Source organism: Rhinoraja longicauda, chromosome 25 (genome assembly GCF_053455715.1).
Source record: "Rhinoraja longicauda isolate Sanriku21f chromosome 25, sRhiLon1.1, whole genome shotgun sequence".
NCBI lineage: Eukaryota > Metazoa > Chordata > Chondrichthyes > Rajiformes > Arhynchobatidae > Rhinoraja > Rhinoraja longicauda.
Window position 1 is genome coordinate 9244324 of NC_135977.1, and position 16258 is coordinate 9260581.

Sequence of the window (16258 nt, forward strand, 5' to 3'; positions counted from 1 at the left end):
CAGTCCTAAATGGCCTACCCCTCGTTCTGAAACTGTGACGCCTGGTTCTGGATTCCCCCAACATCAGCAACATTTTTCCTGCATCTAGCCTGTCCAATCCCTTAAGAATTTATATGTTTTAAAAGGATCCCCTCTCATCCTTCAAAATTCCAGTGAATACAAGCCCAGTCGACCCATTCTTTCATCATATGTCAGTCCCGCCATCCTGGGAATTAACCTGGTGAACCTACGCTGCACTCCCTCAATAGCAAGAATGTCCTTCCTCAAATTAGGAGACTAAAACTGCGCACAATACTCCAGGTGCGCTCTCACCACGGCCCTGTACAACTGCAGTAGGACCTCCTTGCTCCTATACAAATCCTCTCGCTATGAAGGCCGACATAGCAACAAATTCTTGATTAGAACGGGTGTCAAGGGCTATGGGGAGAAGGTAGGAAAATGGGATTAGGAGGCAGAGACCAGCCATGATTGAATGGCGGAGTGGACTCGATGGGCTGAATGGCTTAATTCTACTCCGATAACTTGTGAACCTGTTACTCCAGCACCTTGTGTCTTTATTTACACTTATTTAAAGAATTGTTGAAATGGTCACCTCCTTGAAAGCATCCCGTAGCTCTTTCACACCAATCATATCAGCTGTTTCCGCCAAAAGCTTGGGACCCATCAGTTCCAAGAAGTCATCAAAATCAACATGGCCGCCCACTGAAAATAAAACACAAAGATACAAGAGAACGGGTCAGGTCACCAAACAATCTTACTTCAAATTCATTCATTCTGAGAATGCTCAAGCAAAAATACTGGGTCCCAAATGCTGAGGCTCTATAAAGCACTGGTCAGGCCGCATTTGGAGCAGGGTGAGCAAATTTGGGCCCCATATCTGAGGATGTGTTGGCTCTGGAGAGGGTCCAGAGATGGTTTACGACAATGATCCCAGGAATGAGTGGGTTAGCATATGATGAGCGTTTGTCGGCACTGGGCCTGTACTCGCTGGAGTTTAGAAGGTTGAGTGAGTACTTCATTGAAACTTACAGAATAATGAAAGGCATAGATAGAGTGGATGTGGAAAAGATGTTTCCACTCAGGGTAGCAGCTCCCAACTGCACTGCAGTGATCGCGCATTTAACCATGCGTCTGTCATCCTACAGGCTGCAGCATCGTGCTGCTCCATCACCTTGCAGGAAATGCGTGCATTTTGCCAGACCTTGTATGTGGTCCAAACAGACCACGCAGCACAAAGCTCGGTGGTAGATCTTCCGATTGGTGTAGGAGGGAGATCACCTTGCCACCAGTGTGGTGCTTCAGATCTTTACATCAGTGGAACACAACTGAGTGTGTTCGCCCCATTACAGGAAGGATGTGGAGAGGGTGCAGAAGAGATTTACCAAGAGGCAACCTGGATTAGGTACTATTAGCTGTGGGGAGAGATTGATCAAACTTGGATTGTTTTATCTGGAATGTAGATGGCTGATGGGGAGATCTGATAGTAGTCCATAACATTCTGAGAGGCATAGATAGCGTAGAATCACCGAAGAAGATAGGGGCAGAATCTTCTTCCAAAGACCCGAGGGCATAGCTTTAAGGTGAGAGGTCAAAGATGGAAAGTTTAAAGGAGGTGTGCAGAGCATTTTCTGAGGCCTCCACTGCCTCAGAGGGCAGTGGAGGCCAATTCTCTGAATGTATTCAAGAGAGTGCTAGATAGAGCTCTTAAGGATGGCGGAGTCAGGGGGTATGGGGAGAAGGCAGGAACGGGGTACTGATTGAGAATGATCAGCCATGATCACATTGAATGGCCGTGCTGGCTCGAAGGGCCGAATGGCCTCCTCCTGCACCTATTGTATATGGTCATTTTTTTAAATATAGAGAGTGGAAGGCAAAGATACTAGAGGAACAAAATGGACCACTCCGTTGAAATGGCCTATACTGAAGTGTAGTATGCAAAGGAGCGTAATGTCCGCCATTTTAGTAGGCAAAACCCGCCGTCCGTTATGCCTCTCGTGGTGTAATCAGTGTTTTGGGGGAACAGTATGTGTGATGATACCGTTAAAATGCAGAATATATCTCCTCTATCAATTCACAGATTTTTGTTATTTTTCTTTTAAAATGTTTCTGCAAGTTTCTGCCTACTAAAATGGCGCCGTGACATACTACGGTTTTTAGGGGCGAGCGGTCCATCTTGTTCCTCTAGTATCTTTGGTGGAAGTTGAGTGGAACACACTGCCGGGGGTGGTGGTGGTGTAAGCAGATACAGATACAGATACAGCGGCATTTAATAGGCTTTAAGATGGATAAGTAAGGAATGGAGGGATATGAAGCAGGTAGAGGAGATTAGTATAATTTTAGCATCATGTGCAAAACAGACACCGTGGTCTGAGTGGCTTGTTCCTGCGCTGCAACGTTCTGTATTCTATGATTAAGTCGCCATTGAATGTGAACTCACAGTTCATGTTAATTTGCTGGGAGAGTTCGATCAGCTCCATCTCGGTCGGCATGTAGCCCATTGTCCGCATGCAGTTGCCCAGATCTTTGCAGCCGATTAAGCCATCCTTGTCCTTGTCAAACTCTTTGAACGCATCTCTTAGCTCTGTCAACAAAGAATCACGTCATCAAAAATAGCACTTCATCGACGAGTCAAGTCAAAATACCATGAGTCTGATAATCAGGTCTGCAGAAGTGTTGCCACCCATTCCTTCTCTCCAGAGATGCTGCCTGAGTTACTCCAGCATTTTGCGTTTATCTTTGCTATAAACCAGCATCTGCAGTTCCTTCCTACACAAAACACCATTGGAATTGGTTTGTAGGTTAACTGGCTTCTGTAAATTGTGTGTTGGACAGAGCTAGTGTGAAGGTGATCGCAGGCCGGTGTGGACTGACCCGAAAATTCACCCATTCCTTCTATCTAGAGATGCTGCCTCACCCGCTGAGTTACTCCTGCATTTTGTGTCTATCTGCAGTTCTTTGTTTAAACATATCTGACTGCTACTTCTTCAAACACACTGCGCCGTTTATCCACTGGTTTATTCCAGGCTCTATGATGTTCCCTGCATTAACGTTTACGCCAAGTAATTTAAAAAGAAGATTAAGGTTTCTCGCATCACACTTGGAATGAGGTTGAAAGAATTTAGCACGCGAAAAGATGAATGCTCAGGGATTACCACTGGACCAAGTTAATTTCTGTAACAGCAGGGTGCCCCGGTGCCATGTAATTGGTTACAAACCCGCTCCAAGCCTCGGCCCATATCAAATCCCTTGCTCATTTTCACTTGCAGATCAGTTTTCACAGAAAGGAGGGTGCAGTGAAATCCCCAGGTTTAGAGAATCACTTTCTGGGATAAGGGCGGAATTCACGCGGTGATACTCATGGGATGCTGGCCCTGGTGTTTGATTGCACTTAAATCAGTGGCATTGGATACCATGAGTTGTGTTTATGCATAATATTCGATGTTTAATACAGACAATATAGGGCAAACCTCCCTCCCCAACAACGTGCCTTCATCGAAACATAGAAACATAGACAATAGGTGCAGGAGTAGGCCATTCAGCCCTTCGAGCCAGCACCACCATTCAATATGATCACGGCTGATCATCCAAAATCAGTACCCCGTTCTTGCTTTCTCCCCATATCCCTTTATTCCGTTAGCCCTAAGTCTAACTCTAACTCTAAGTCTAAGTTCTAACTCTCTCTTGAAAACAACATTTCATGACAACATTATATCTGGTATTTGCCATCTTCTGGTTCCTCCAATAAAGCTTGCCACCTCTGGGACTAAATATTGGGGGGAGGGGGTGTTTCTGTACATGGCCCTTAGTGCATTGCTCTAGTTTAGACTGTAGAGATACTGCGCGGAAACCTGTCCTTTAGCCCACCCTGACCGCGCCGACCAGCGATCCCCACACACTAGCATTAGCCCACACACACTGGGGACAGTTTACCCTTTTTAACCAAAGCCGAAAAGTAACCTATTCCTTTTCTCCAGAGATGCTACCTGACTGCTGAGTTACTCCAGTTTTTTTGGTGTCTATTTTCGGTTTAAACCAGCGTCTGCAGTTCCTTCCGACACACCACTTGTATATTAACCTGCCCCATGCCTTATTCACCAGCCCACTGTCATCACCAGCCCACTGTCATCACCAGCTCACTGTCATCACCAGCTCACTGTCATCACCAGCTCACTGTCATCACCAGCTCACTGACATCACCAGCTCACTGTCATCACCAGCTCACTGACATCACCAGCTCACTGACATGATCTTTTATGACTAAGCTTCTTTATTGTCCCCGAGTAACGTGTTTCAGCCTTAATTACAACTCAGACTATTGAACGAATCTCTCATTAGCTAAGGGTGTAGCTCAGATCCCCACGTCTCATTTTTTAAGCTGCACTTTCTCTAAAGCTGCAACACTCTAACATTGCAGCATTATGTTCTGTACTCTGGTTATTTTTCTCTTCGCACCACCTCTCGTACTTGTGTGTGTGATGTATTCAAGAGAGTGTTGATGTATTCAAGAGAGAGTTACAGTAGATATAGCTCTTAGCGCCATTAGAATAGACAATAGACAATAGGTGCAGGAGGAGGCCATTCGGCCCTTCGAGCCAGCACCGCCATTCAATGTGATCATGGCTGATCATTCTCAATCAGTACCCCGTTCCTGCCTTCTCCCCATACCCCCTGACTCCGCTATCCTTAAGAGCTCTATCCAGCTCTCTCTTGAATGAATCAAGGGATATGGGGAGAAAGCAGGAACGGGGTACTGATTTTGGATGATCAGCCATGATCATATTGAATGGCGTGCTGGCTCGCAGGGCCGAATCCTTCACATGTTTTCTATGCCTCAATGTATGGCTTGATTGTTCTCATGAATGGCATGATTTCACTGGGTAGCACGCAAGAAAAAGGGCGGCACTGTGGCGCAGCGGTAGAGCTGCTGCCTTACAGCGCCAGAGGCCAGGGTTCAATCCTGACAATGGGTGCAGTCTGCGAGGAGTTTGTACATTCTCTCTGCAACTGCGTGGGTTTTCTCCGGGTGCTCCGGTTTCCTCCCACATTTCAAAGATGTGCAATTTTGTCGGCTAATTGGCATCTGTAAATTGCCCCTGGTGTGTAATGTGCAAAACCTGGCTAACAAAGAACCAATATGAAAGGGTGATCATTGATCGGCATAGACACGGTGGAAGAACCTGTTTCCACACTGTATCTCTCCATCTAAAATAGACTACGACGTTCAGATTTCACTTCATGTTAACAGAATAGCACCATTAAAAGAAATAAATTGTCTTTCACACTTTGTACAAGATGGTCGAGTTCCATTTCCTGTAATTCTGCTGATAAGAATGAATTATGTTTTGTCATCCATTGTGGTTTAATCAACAATCTGCGATGATCGGTAATGCACAGTCATAGAGTGATACAGTGTGGAAACAGGCCCTTTGGCCCAACTTGCCCACACCGGCCAACATGTCCCAGCTACGCTAGTCCCACCTGCCCGCGTTTAGTCCAAATCCCTTCAAACCTGTCCTATCCATGTACCTGTCTAACTGTCTCTTCAACGTTGGGATAGTCCCTGCCTCAACTACCGCCTCTGGCAGCTCGTTCCCTACACCCACCACCCTTTGTGTGAAAAAGATAGCCCTCCGATTCCTATAAAATCTTTTCCCTTTCACCTTAAACCTGTGTCCTCTGGTCCACTGCCTGGATGAGATGGGGATCTAGGTTCAATAATGATCTGCGAAGGTGCATTGGATAAAATGATTTACAGATAGAAGGCAAGCACGGCGAGGTGGGAGAAGCAGAGGCGTGGGACTCGCTAAAGAGCTCTTTCCAAGGTCTGGCACAGGAGGCTTAATGGCCTCCATCTGTGCTGTCTAGTTCAATGTTACTGATTACTGCATTAAAACGCTGGCTCTTAAAACAATAAGGATCTGCAGGCTCAGTAGACTGTGAGTTATGCTGGAGTGGCAAAAAAAAGAACTCGACCATTTTGGAAATGAATTACTTGTTCAAAAACTCTTCATTTTCTCGATGCAAGCACATAGAATGAGGGGAAGGACAAGGTTATTATTTCTTCTGGGCAAAATAATGCAACGGTCTTGTTAACCGGCACTTAAAAGCAATATTGTGCCCAGAGAGACAGCCCTGAGCATTCAGAAACTAGGACTGCAGATACCAAAGATAGACACAAAGTGCTGGAGTAACTCAGAGGATGACAATGAATTCCATGGATTCACCACCCTCTGACTAAGGGACCCCTAGTTAGATGCACTCAGACTGAAGAAGGTTCCCGACCCAGAAGGTCACCCATTCTTTTTCTGCAGGTGATCATTGATCGGCATAGACACGGTGGAAGAACCTGTTTCCACGCTGTATCTCTCCATCTAAAATAGACTACGACGTTCAGATTTCACTTCATGTTTCTGCAGAGACGCCGCCTGACCCGCTGAGTTACTCTAACACTTTGTGTCTAGTCCTGAGAATTCAGGTTGTTTCTTAACCGCACATTCAGTCCAATTGTAAAAGGTTTTGATGTACGATAATTAAGATAATTACTTACCTTCAATTTCTTCTGCTCCTAGTTCTCTGTCCTAGTGGCAAAACGGATAGCATTAGAAAGCTTTCACGCATGTTAACTTTTTACAATGCAAATACTGTACAATTATGACAAAGAGGATTTTATTACTTCATATAACATTCCATTCCATTCCCTTCGACCTCAGAATAAAAGGACGTGCCTCTCAGAATAAAAGGATGCAACTTTAGAAAGGAAATGAGAAGAAATGTATTTAGCCAGAGGGTGGTGAATCTGTGGAATTCATTGCCACAGAGGGCTGTGGAGGCCGTCAGTGGGTACTTTAAAGCGGAGATTGTTAGGTTCTTGATTAGTGCAGGTCTCAGGGGTAATGGGGAGAAGGCAGGAGAATGGGGTTAAGAGGGAAAGATAGATCAGCCATGAATGAATGAATAGCGGTGTAGACTCGATGGGCCGAATGTCTTAATTCTGCTCCTAAGACTTATGAACTTATAAACATTGAAGGCTATTGACATGGATGCATTCCCAGAAGTACCAGCGACAGGATTACCTCTTTTAATTAAAAACTCCAGTTCATCTTTTATCTAGTGCATCTAATGGAGCCCAAATGGTTGAAAGCAAAAGGAGCACTTACTATTTCAAGCAAATATTTTTGCCACAGTCCACAATGCACTCTGGTCCCACTGGCCATTGGAAACTAATGTCTCTATTCTCCTTGTTGAATTAGTTCAGATGAACAAATTGCTTCCTTTATTTTTGAATAAATGAGATTTTATTTCTAAAGCTTTGACCTGCATGTGCAATTTTCATGAACAAAGCACAGAACTGCTTCATTCAGACACTAAACGGCATAGCAAAAACAATGAGCAGTTTGGTCAGAATTCACCGCATTTAAAAGGCGGAAGTTCTTTAATTCCCACTGTTACCCCACCATGCTAAAATTGTAGGAAATAAGACAAAAGGAAAATGATTTCATAGAGGAACTCTGCTTTGTAAGGAGAGAGGTTTCCTTTCACAACAGAGACAAACAAGATTGTACATAAAAGGATAGAAATTAAATTCAAAATGTCCATCTATCTTTTTGTGATTAGCATTTGAATGCTTAAATATAACGTGATTTGGCCAAACAAGTATTTTCAGGCATTTGGCATGAACATTACAAAATCTTCATAACTATACATACGATAACAACATAGTGAACAAATTGCTTCAAGGTAGTATGCAGAGAATCAAATTGTGTTGGATCACATTGCAAGGGTCCCCAGTAAAGAGCAGCATTTGATGTGTGCCCACGCTAAATGATCAGCCATGATCACATTGAATGGCGGTGCTGGCTCGAAAGGCCAAATGGCCTACTCCTGCACCTAATGTCTAGTGTGTGTTGTCTATTGATTGCCCGTGTGCACCTTACGGTTTCCTGGATAGTCACAAAATGCTGGAGTACCTCAGCGGGTCAGGCAGCATCTCTGGAGAAAAGGAATAGGTGACATTTTGGGTCAAGACCCTTCTTCAGACTGTCAGGGCAAAGGGAAACGAGAGGTATCGACGGTGATGTAGAGAGATCTCGAACAAATGAATGAAAGGTATGCAAAAATATAACGATGGGAAAGGAAACGGGCCATTGTTAGCAGGTGACAAATAGAAACTGCCACAGAAGGCAGTGGAGGCCAATTCACTGGATGTTTTCAAGAGAGAGTTAGACATAGCTTCTAGGGCTAACGGACTCAATGGATATGGGGAGAAAGCAGGAAAAGGGTACTGATTACGGATGATCAGCCATGATCATATTAAAGGATGGGCCTGAAGGGCTTGAAGGGCCGAATGGCCTACTCCTGTACCTATTTTCTATGTTCCTATGTTTCTAAAACGAGTTACAGGCAATGATACTCAACAAGACAACTTTAAAGCTGGTACAACGTACTACAGCGTTACTAGTCTGGTGTCCTGGGATGTGCTTCATATGTGCCGTAAGCTCTCTTCCCACAGGCACTGCATGCAGGCTCTTCAGTAAATAAAAAGCAGCAGGGTCTGTCCAATCACCAGGATGACAGAGAATGAATGCTGGAGACTCTGATGCTTTCCACGAGCAGATGCTAACTGAAGTACAAGCCCTGAGTTAACAGTAAGGTTAGCAGTGTATAGAGAACAATGTTTTATTTACTAATGGCACACACTGTAACAGTGTACTGGCACCTATAGAACTAGCTGATGCTCACCGAAGTACAAGCTTTAGTTTAGTTCAGTTTAGTTTATTGTCACGTGTACCGAGGTACAGTGAAAAGCTTTTGTTGCGTGCTAACCAGTCAGCGGAAACACAATACATGATTACAATCACGCCATTCACAGTGTGCAGATACATGATAAAGGGAATAATGTGAATAACATTTAGAGCGAGATAAAACCAGTAAAGTCTGATCAAAGATAGTCCGAGGGTCTCCAATGAGGTAGATAGTAGTTCGGCACTGCTCTCTGGTTGTGGTAGGATGGTTCAGCTGCCTGAAGGATGGAACGAGTGCACGGATGATTGCTGGTCGGCATGGACTCAGTGGTCCAAAGGGTGTGTATTAGTTTAGAGATACAGACCCTTTGGCCCACCGAGTCCATGCCGACCAGAAATCATCCGTGCACTCGTTCCATCCTTCACACCAGGGACAATTTACAGGAAACAATTAACCTACAGTTTAGTTTAAACTAAAGTTAAGAGTCCAAGATGTTGGAGGTGACAACATGTAAACCAGGGTAGGCAAGTAGCCGTTTTTGCCAAGCATACACCGGACAGTTACACCAGGACATTCGTCCTCCCCTGGTCTTTTACCAGCTCAACTATTCTCTGCAGGGTGTTGTTATTAATAGGAACATGTTGGGTTTAATTATAGACTAACCCCAATGAGTTTTAGTGAGTCTGCTCTCAATTGATAGTTGTTTGCAAATCTAACGGGAGAAAACGGATTAATAAGTCAGAATAGACCAGCACTTCTATTCCCAGTTCTTCCCTGCTGGATAGATGCTGCCTAGTAATAGACAGATTCCTTCCCTAGATAGACACAAAATGCTGGAGTAACTCAGCGGGCCAGGGAGCATCTCAGGAGAGAAGGAATGGCTGACGTCTCGGGTCGAGACCCTTCTTCAGACGGATGAAGGATCTCGACCTGAGACGTCACCCATTCCTTCTCTCCAGAGATGCTGCCTGACCCGCTGAGTTACTCCAGCATTTTGTGTCTATCTTCGGTTTAAACCAGCATCTGCAGTCCCTTCCTACATATTCCTTCCCTAATTAGTTCCGATTTGTTCTACGGGTGTGACTTGGCAGTGGATCAAGTAGGACAGCACGGTGGCACAGCGGTAGATTTGCTGCCTCACGGAGCCAGAGGCCCACGTTTGATCCCGACTACGGGTGGTCTGTACAAGGTTTGTACGTTCTCCCCGGGACCGCGAGGGTTTCCTCCGGGTGCTCCAGTCTCCTCCCATATTGCAAAAACGTACAGGTTTGTAGGTTAATTGGCATTGGTTAAACTGTAAATTGTTCCTAGTGTGTAGGATAGTGCTAGTGTATGGGGTGATTGCTGGTCGGCGCCGACTCGGTTGGGCCAAAGGGACTGTTTCCGCGCTGTATCTCTAAAGTCTAAAGTGAAGAGAGTGCAGACAGAGCCCCAGTATAATGTGTCACCCCACTAGTCAGCACCTTGAGTGCGCAGGGCACTCCTGTGAAATGTCACCTTGCTATCTGAGCTGAAAGAAAGGGTCTTGGCCAGAAACGTCACCCGTTCCTTCTCTCCAGAAATGCTGCCTGTCCCGCTGAGTTACTCTGGCATTTTGTGTCTATCTTTGGTGTAAACCAGCAATCGGCAGTTCCTTTGCTACGCATGGTATCTGTGCTAAGTGCATGCAGCTTGGGCCAACGGCCTTCTGATTCACGAGCTCTTCTCCCCTTCACCCCAAGCTGAGGCGTAGGTTTACTAGGTTAATTCCCGGAATGGCGGGACTATCTTATTTTGAAAGACTGGAGCAACTAGGCTTGTATACACTGGAATTTAGAAGGATGAGAGGGGATCTTATCGAAATGTATAAGATTATTAAGGGGTTGGACACGTTAGAGGCAGGAAACATGTTCCCGATGTTGGGGGAGTCCAGAACAAGGGGCCACAGTTTAAGAATAAGGGGTAGGCCATTTAGAACTGAGATGAGGAAAAACTTTTTCAGTCAGAGAGTTGTGAATCTGTGGAATTTTCTGCCTCAGAAGGCAGTGGAGGCCAATTCTCTGAATGCATTCACGAGAGAGCTAGATAGAGCTCTTAAGGATAGCGGAGTCAGGGGGTAATGGGAGAAGGCAGGAACGGGGTACTGATTGAGAATGATCAGCCATGATCACATTGAATGGCGGTGCTGGCTCGAAGGGCCGAATGGCCTCCTCCTGCACCTATTGTCTTTGTCTATTGAGGCTGAGAATGAAATCTTTGCTCACTCTCCAGTACAGCTTATATTAAAAAAAGCAGGCAGCGTGCTGACAGCCGAGAGTGGTGGCGATTATGAATGAGGATTAGCGTGTGACACAGTCCTGGACACCGTCTCCCAGACCTACTGTCCCCCGTGGATCACCCAGTTAACACCAGCACTGCACGGTGTATTAGTGGCACATTCCCTTCACCCACACGCTTGTCCTGGTCAGAGACTGAGAGCCGTGGCGTGTTTACACAAACTGACTACTCCGACTGACAGTAACAAATGGAGAATACCATCTCTGGTGCCCCGAGAGGAAGTAGAAGAGAATGAATCACTTTCAAGGGTTAGATGAATTTGTAAACATGGAGCAGAAAGTCAGAGCAGTTACATGAATCATAAGACAGCAGAGCTGCCTTGAAATTACCACATCTTGATATTTAATATGGACTTCACATATTGCTTTTTCCTGGTTTTTCACTCCTTAAAGTGGTGAGTCACGCAGAAGGATAATTATTGGGCCTTGGGATCCTTCGAACGCCTCAGCTCGATGATCATCATTTGTTTCTAAGTGCGGTAAGTGCCGATGGTCGAGTTGAGTTTAGTTTATCGTCACGTGTACTGAGGTACGGTGAAAAGCTTTGGTTGCTGGCTGACCAGTCAATGGAAAGGTAATACATGATTAGCAATCGAGCCGTCCAGAGTGTGCATGATAACGTCTCGAAACGTATAAGATTATTAAGGGGTTGGACACGTTAGAGGCAGGAAACATGTTCCCAATGTTGGGGGAAGTCCAGGACAAGGGGCATTTAAGAATAAGGGGTAGGCCATTTAGAACTGAGATGAGGAAAAACTTTTTCAGTCAGAGAGTTGTGAATCTGTGGAATTCTCTGCCTCAGAAGGCAGTGAAGGCCAATTGTCTGAATGCATTCAAGAGAGAGCTAGATAGAGCTCTTAAGGATAGCGGAGTCAGGGGGTATGGGGAGAAGGCAGGAACGGGGTACTGATTGAGAATGATCAGCCATGATCACATTGAATGGTGGTGCTGGCTCGAAGGGCCACATGGCCTCCTCCTGCACCTATTGTCTATTGTCTATAAAGGGAGGGTCCCGATTCGATAAGCTGCTTGGCAGGAAGAGCATCTTTGCTGGGACTTCAGTGCCAACACCAGGTATGGTACAGGTCTGTGCCAGGGCATGTAACATCCGAACAGTGCACTCTACCACTGAGGACCAGGGAGGAAGATGCTAACCTCCAACCTCAGCGTGGATTACTTCAACACAATAAGACCACCCGCTTTCTCAGTCAAAACAAGGAACCGCAGACAAAATGTGTAGAAAGGAACTGCAGATGCTGGTTTATTCTGAAGATAGACACCGAGTGCTGGAGTAACTCAAGAGGGTCAGGCAGCGTCTCTGGAGGAAAAGGATGGGTGACGTTTCGGGTGGGAATCCTTCCTCAGTCTGATGAAGGGTCCCGGCTCGAAGCATCACCCACCCCATTTCCTCCAGAGATGCTGCCTGACCCGCTAAGTTACTCCAGCACTTTGTGCCTTACAAGGAACTGCAGATATTGGTTTACAAAAACGGTATTCAATTCCACAACGGCTTCATCGTTATTACATGTGGATACGCTTTCTTAGTCTCCGTACTCATTATCTGAATATGCAGGGCAGTTATTCACCGACTGACGGGACAACTGTATCTCACAGATGAAGACTCTATGGAGGACTTTATCTCTTTCCACACTGGGGCGGCTCTGTAACACAGCAGTAGAGTTGCTGCCTCACAGCGCAGGTTCGATCCTGACTACGGGTGCTGTCTGTACGGGGTTTGTACGTTCACCCCGTGACCGCATGGCTTTTCTCCGGGTGCTCCGGTTTCCTCCCACATTCCAACAACGCGCAAATCTGTAGGTTAATTGGCTTTTGTAAATTGTCCCTTGTGAGTAGGGTAGAACAAGTGTCCGGGCGATTGTTGGTCGGCACAGACTCGGTGGGCCAAAGGGCCTGTTTCTACACTGTATCTCTAAACTAAACCAAACTAGTGTAGGATTGCTCCACACATTAACACTGTTCTGTCTTAGTCACATAATTATACGCGGAGCTATTTAAGAGATGAACTCTACAAAATGTTTTTCCTGTTTTTTGGGGGGAGGGACAGAGGTTAAGGTTGAGGGGTGAAAAGATTTAATAGGAACCTGAGGGGCAACTTTTTCACATTCAATGTCAAATCAAGTCAAGTCAATTTTATTTGTATAGCACATTTAAAAACAACCCACGTTGACCAAAGTGCTGTACATCTGATTAGGTTCCAATGGAGAAAAAAAAAGAAACATACAGTACACGCAAACAGTTCACAGCGCCTCCTCAATGAGCCTCAAACGCTAGGGAGTAGAAATAGGTTTTGAGCCTGGACTTAAAGGAGTCGATGGAGGGGGCAGTTCTGATGGGGAGAGGGATGCTGTTCCACAGTCTAGGAGCTGCAACCGCAAAAGCACGGTTGGTGTATGGAACGAGCTGCCAGAGGAGGTTGTTGAGGCAGGTGCTATAACAACATTTAAAAGACATTTGGACAGGCTCACGTATAGAAATGATTTAGATGGATATGAGTCAAACACGGACAAGTGAGAACAGTGTAGATGGGCCATCTTGGTCGTCATGGGCAACTGGGAAAAAAGTCCTGTTTTCATGCTGAATGGCACCATGACTTCTAAATGTGTAGGAAAAAACTGCAAATGCTGGTTTAAATCAAATGTAGACACAAAATGCGGGACAGGCAGCATCTCTGGAGAGAAGGAATGGGTGACGTTTCGGGTCGAGACCCTTCTAAATGCTTTGGTCATTACATACTATTCTGTAAATATAATTACACTTGGCTTCTTACTATCACAGTGTAATAATGATGCGGCTGTGGTGGAACTGAATCTTTTTATAATATGTTTACAGCAGTGCAGGCGTGCTCTACAATAACGGGAGATGGAACAGCAAAGATCTACGTGGAAAGAATGTCTTGCCGATGCTTTTCTCTAATTGCTTCCCGGGACCTGAGTATCGTTGAAATTGTCCAAGACTAGGTGTGCAGTTAAGAAGGGCCCCGACCCGAAATGTCACCCATCCTTTATCTCCAGAGATGCCGCCTGACCGCTGAGTTACTCCAGCGCTTTGTGTCCTTTTGCAGGTTAATCCATCTGCCCTTCCAAATCAAATCGCACATTTGCAATCCTCTGGTGCCGTGGATTATTGACAAGTACTTTTAATGGGATTTTATTTTTTATTTTTTAGAGATACAACGCGGAAACAGGCCCCTTCGGCCCACCGGGTCCGCGCCGACCAGCGATCCCTGCATATTAACACTATCATACATCCACTATCACTATCATACTATCATATTAACATATCATACATACATTCACATTTACCAAGCCAATTAGCCTACAAGCCTGAACGTCTTTGGAGTGTTGGAGGAAACCGAAGATCTCGGAGAAAACCCACGCAGGTCACGGGGAGAAAGTACAAACTCCGTACAGACAGCACCCGTAGTCGGGATCGAACCCGGGTCTCTGGCGCTGCATTCGCTGTAAGGCAGCAACTCTACCGCTGCGCCACCGTGACCGCCTTAAAATTGTCTTGACAACAATTTGTTTGCAGCCCAACCCTATCGTTGCGAACATTGCAGGGCCCTGAGACAAACAGGTTTATGATATGGTCATAACATCAGTCTGAAGAAGGGTCTCAACCCGAAACGTCACCCATTCCTTCTCTCCAGAGATGCTGCCTGTCCCGCTGAGTTACTCCAGCACTTTGTGTCTACCAGCTTTATGACATGAAAGGCATTTGTGTCACTTGGGAAGAATGTGCCAATAAAGGCAGAACATTTTCATTGAGTTGTTCAGCATAGAGGCAGGCCATTCGGCCCACCAAGTCCCTGCTCACTGTCAAGCAGCCAGTTACACCATTCCTACTTGATTCTCTCCGCATTCCCATCAACTCCCCCCCCCCCCAAATTCTACCCCTCACATGCAGAAGGGGCCATTTAACAGCAGTCAATTAACCTGCCAGCCTGCATGTCTTTGGGTGTGGGAGGAAGCATAAATACATGGGGGAAACCCATGAGGTTTCGTGGAGAACATGCAAACTCCACATAGACAGCACCAGAGGTCACCACCCGTTCATCTGAAAATTGCCAGTCTCTCCATGTATCTCCAAAATACACCGACCAGCCAAAACATTATGACCACTGTCAGGTGAAGTGAACAACATTGGTTATCTTGTTACAATGGCACCTGTCAAGGGGTGGGATATATTGGGCAGCAAGTGAACAGTCAGTTCTTGAAGTTGATGTGTTGGATGCAGGAGAAATGGGCAGGAGTAAAGACCTGAGTGGCTTTGACAAGGGCCAAATTGTTACAGCCAGACGACTGGGTCAGAGCATCTCTGAAACGGCAAGGCTTGTGGGGTGCTCCCGGTCAGCAGTGGTGAGTACCTACCGACAGTGGTCCGAGGAGGGACAAACCACAAACCGGCGACAGGATGTTGGCCGCCCAAGGCTCATCGATGCGCGAGGGCAACGAAGGCTATCCCGTCTGGTCTGAACCGACTGTGGGAAGATGACAAGCCAGTGGAGGGAGTGTGATGCTCTGGGCAATGTTCTGCTAGGAAACCCTGGGACCGGCCATTCATGTGGACATCAATATGACACATGTCACCGACCTAAACATCATTGCAGACCAGGTACACCCCTTCATGGTAATGGTATTCCCTGATGGCAGTGGCCTCATTCAGCAGGATAATGCGCCCTGCCACACTGCACACAATATTGGGGAATGGTTTGAGGACCATGGTGAAGTGTGCACGGTGTTGCCCTGGCCTCCAAATTCTCCAGATCTCAATCCAATTGGGCATCTGTGAGATGTGCTGGATCGACAAGTCTGATCCACGGCGGCTCCACCTCACAACTTACAGGACTTGAAGGATCTGCTGCTAATGTTTTGGTGCCAGATACCACAGGACACCTTCAGGGGTCTTGTAGAGTCCATGCCTCGGCGGGTCGGCGCTGTTTTGGCGGCACACGGAGGACCAACAGCATTCTAGGCAGGTGGTCATAATGTTTTGGCTGATCGCTGTAAACTAAACTCTATTTTCCACCCACACTTGTCTCTGGGAAGCGATCCATCCGGACTGAATGACCATCAATCTGAAGTATTCCCAATTATTCAAGTCATGGTCAGTTAATGTTGTTATTGTAGTCAGAAACATTGTGCTCTTCCCAACGCAGTCAAAGGGGAATGAAGCAGATA

The 16258-nt window shown here is 46.1% G+C and overlaps 1 protein-coding gene across 2 annotated transcripts in view; it reads right to left on the minus strand.

The window, feature by feature from the left end:
- The window catches only part of cabp1a (calcium binding protein 1a), a 75500-nt gene that overhangs the window by 12625 nt on the left and 46617 nt on the right, over positions 1–16258 (minus strand). For both annotated transcript variants that reach the window (XM_078421059.1, XM_078421060.1), the window contains exons 2-4: positions 6548–6578; positions 2438–2581; positions 593–702 (exon numbers count right to left, since the gene is read on the minus strand). In XM_078421059.1, coding sequence (XP_078277185.1) covers positions 593–702; positions 2438–2581; positions 6548–6578 — 285 coding nt within the window. The remainder of the gene's footprint in view (positions 1–592; positions 703–2437; positions 2582–6547; positions 6579–16258) is intronic.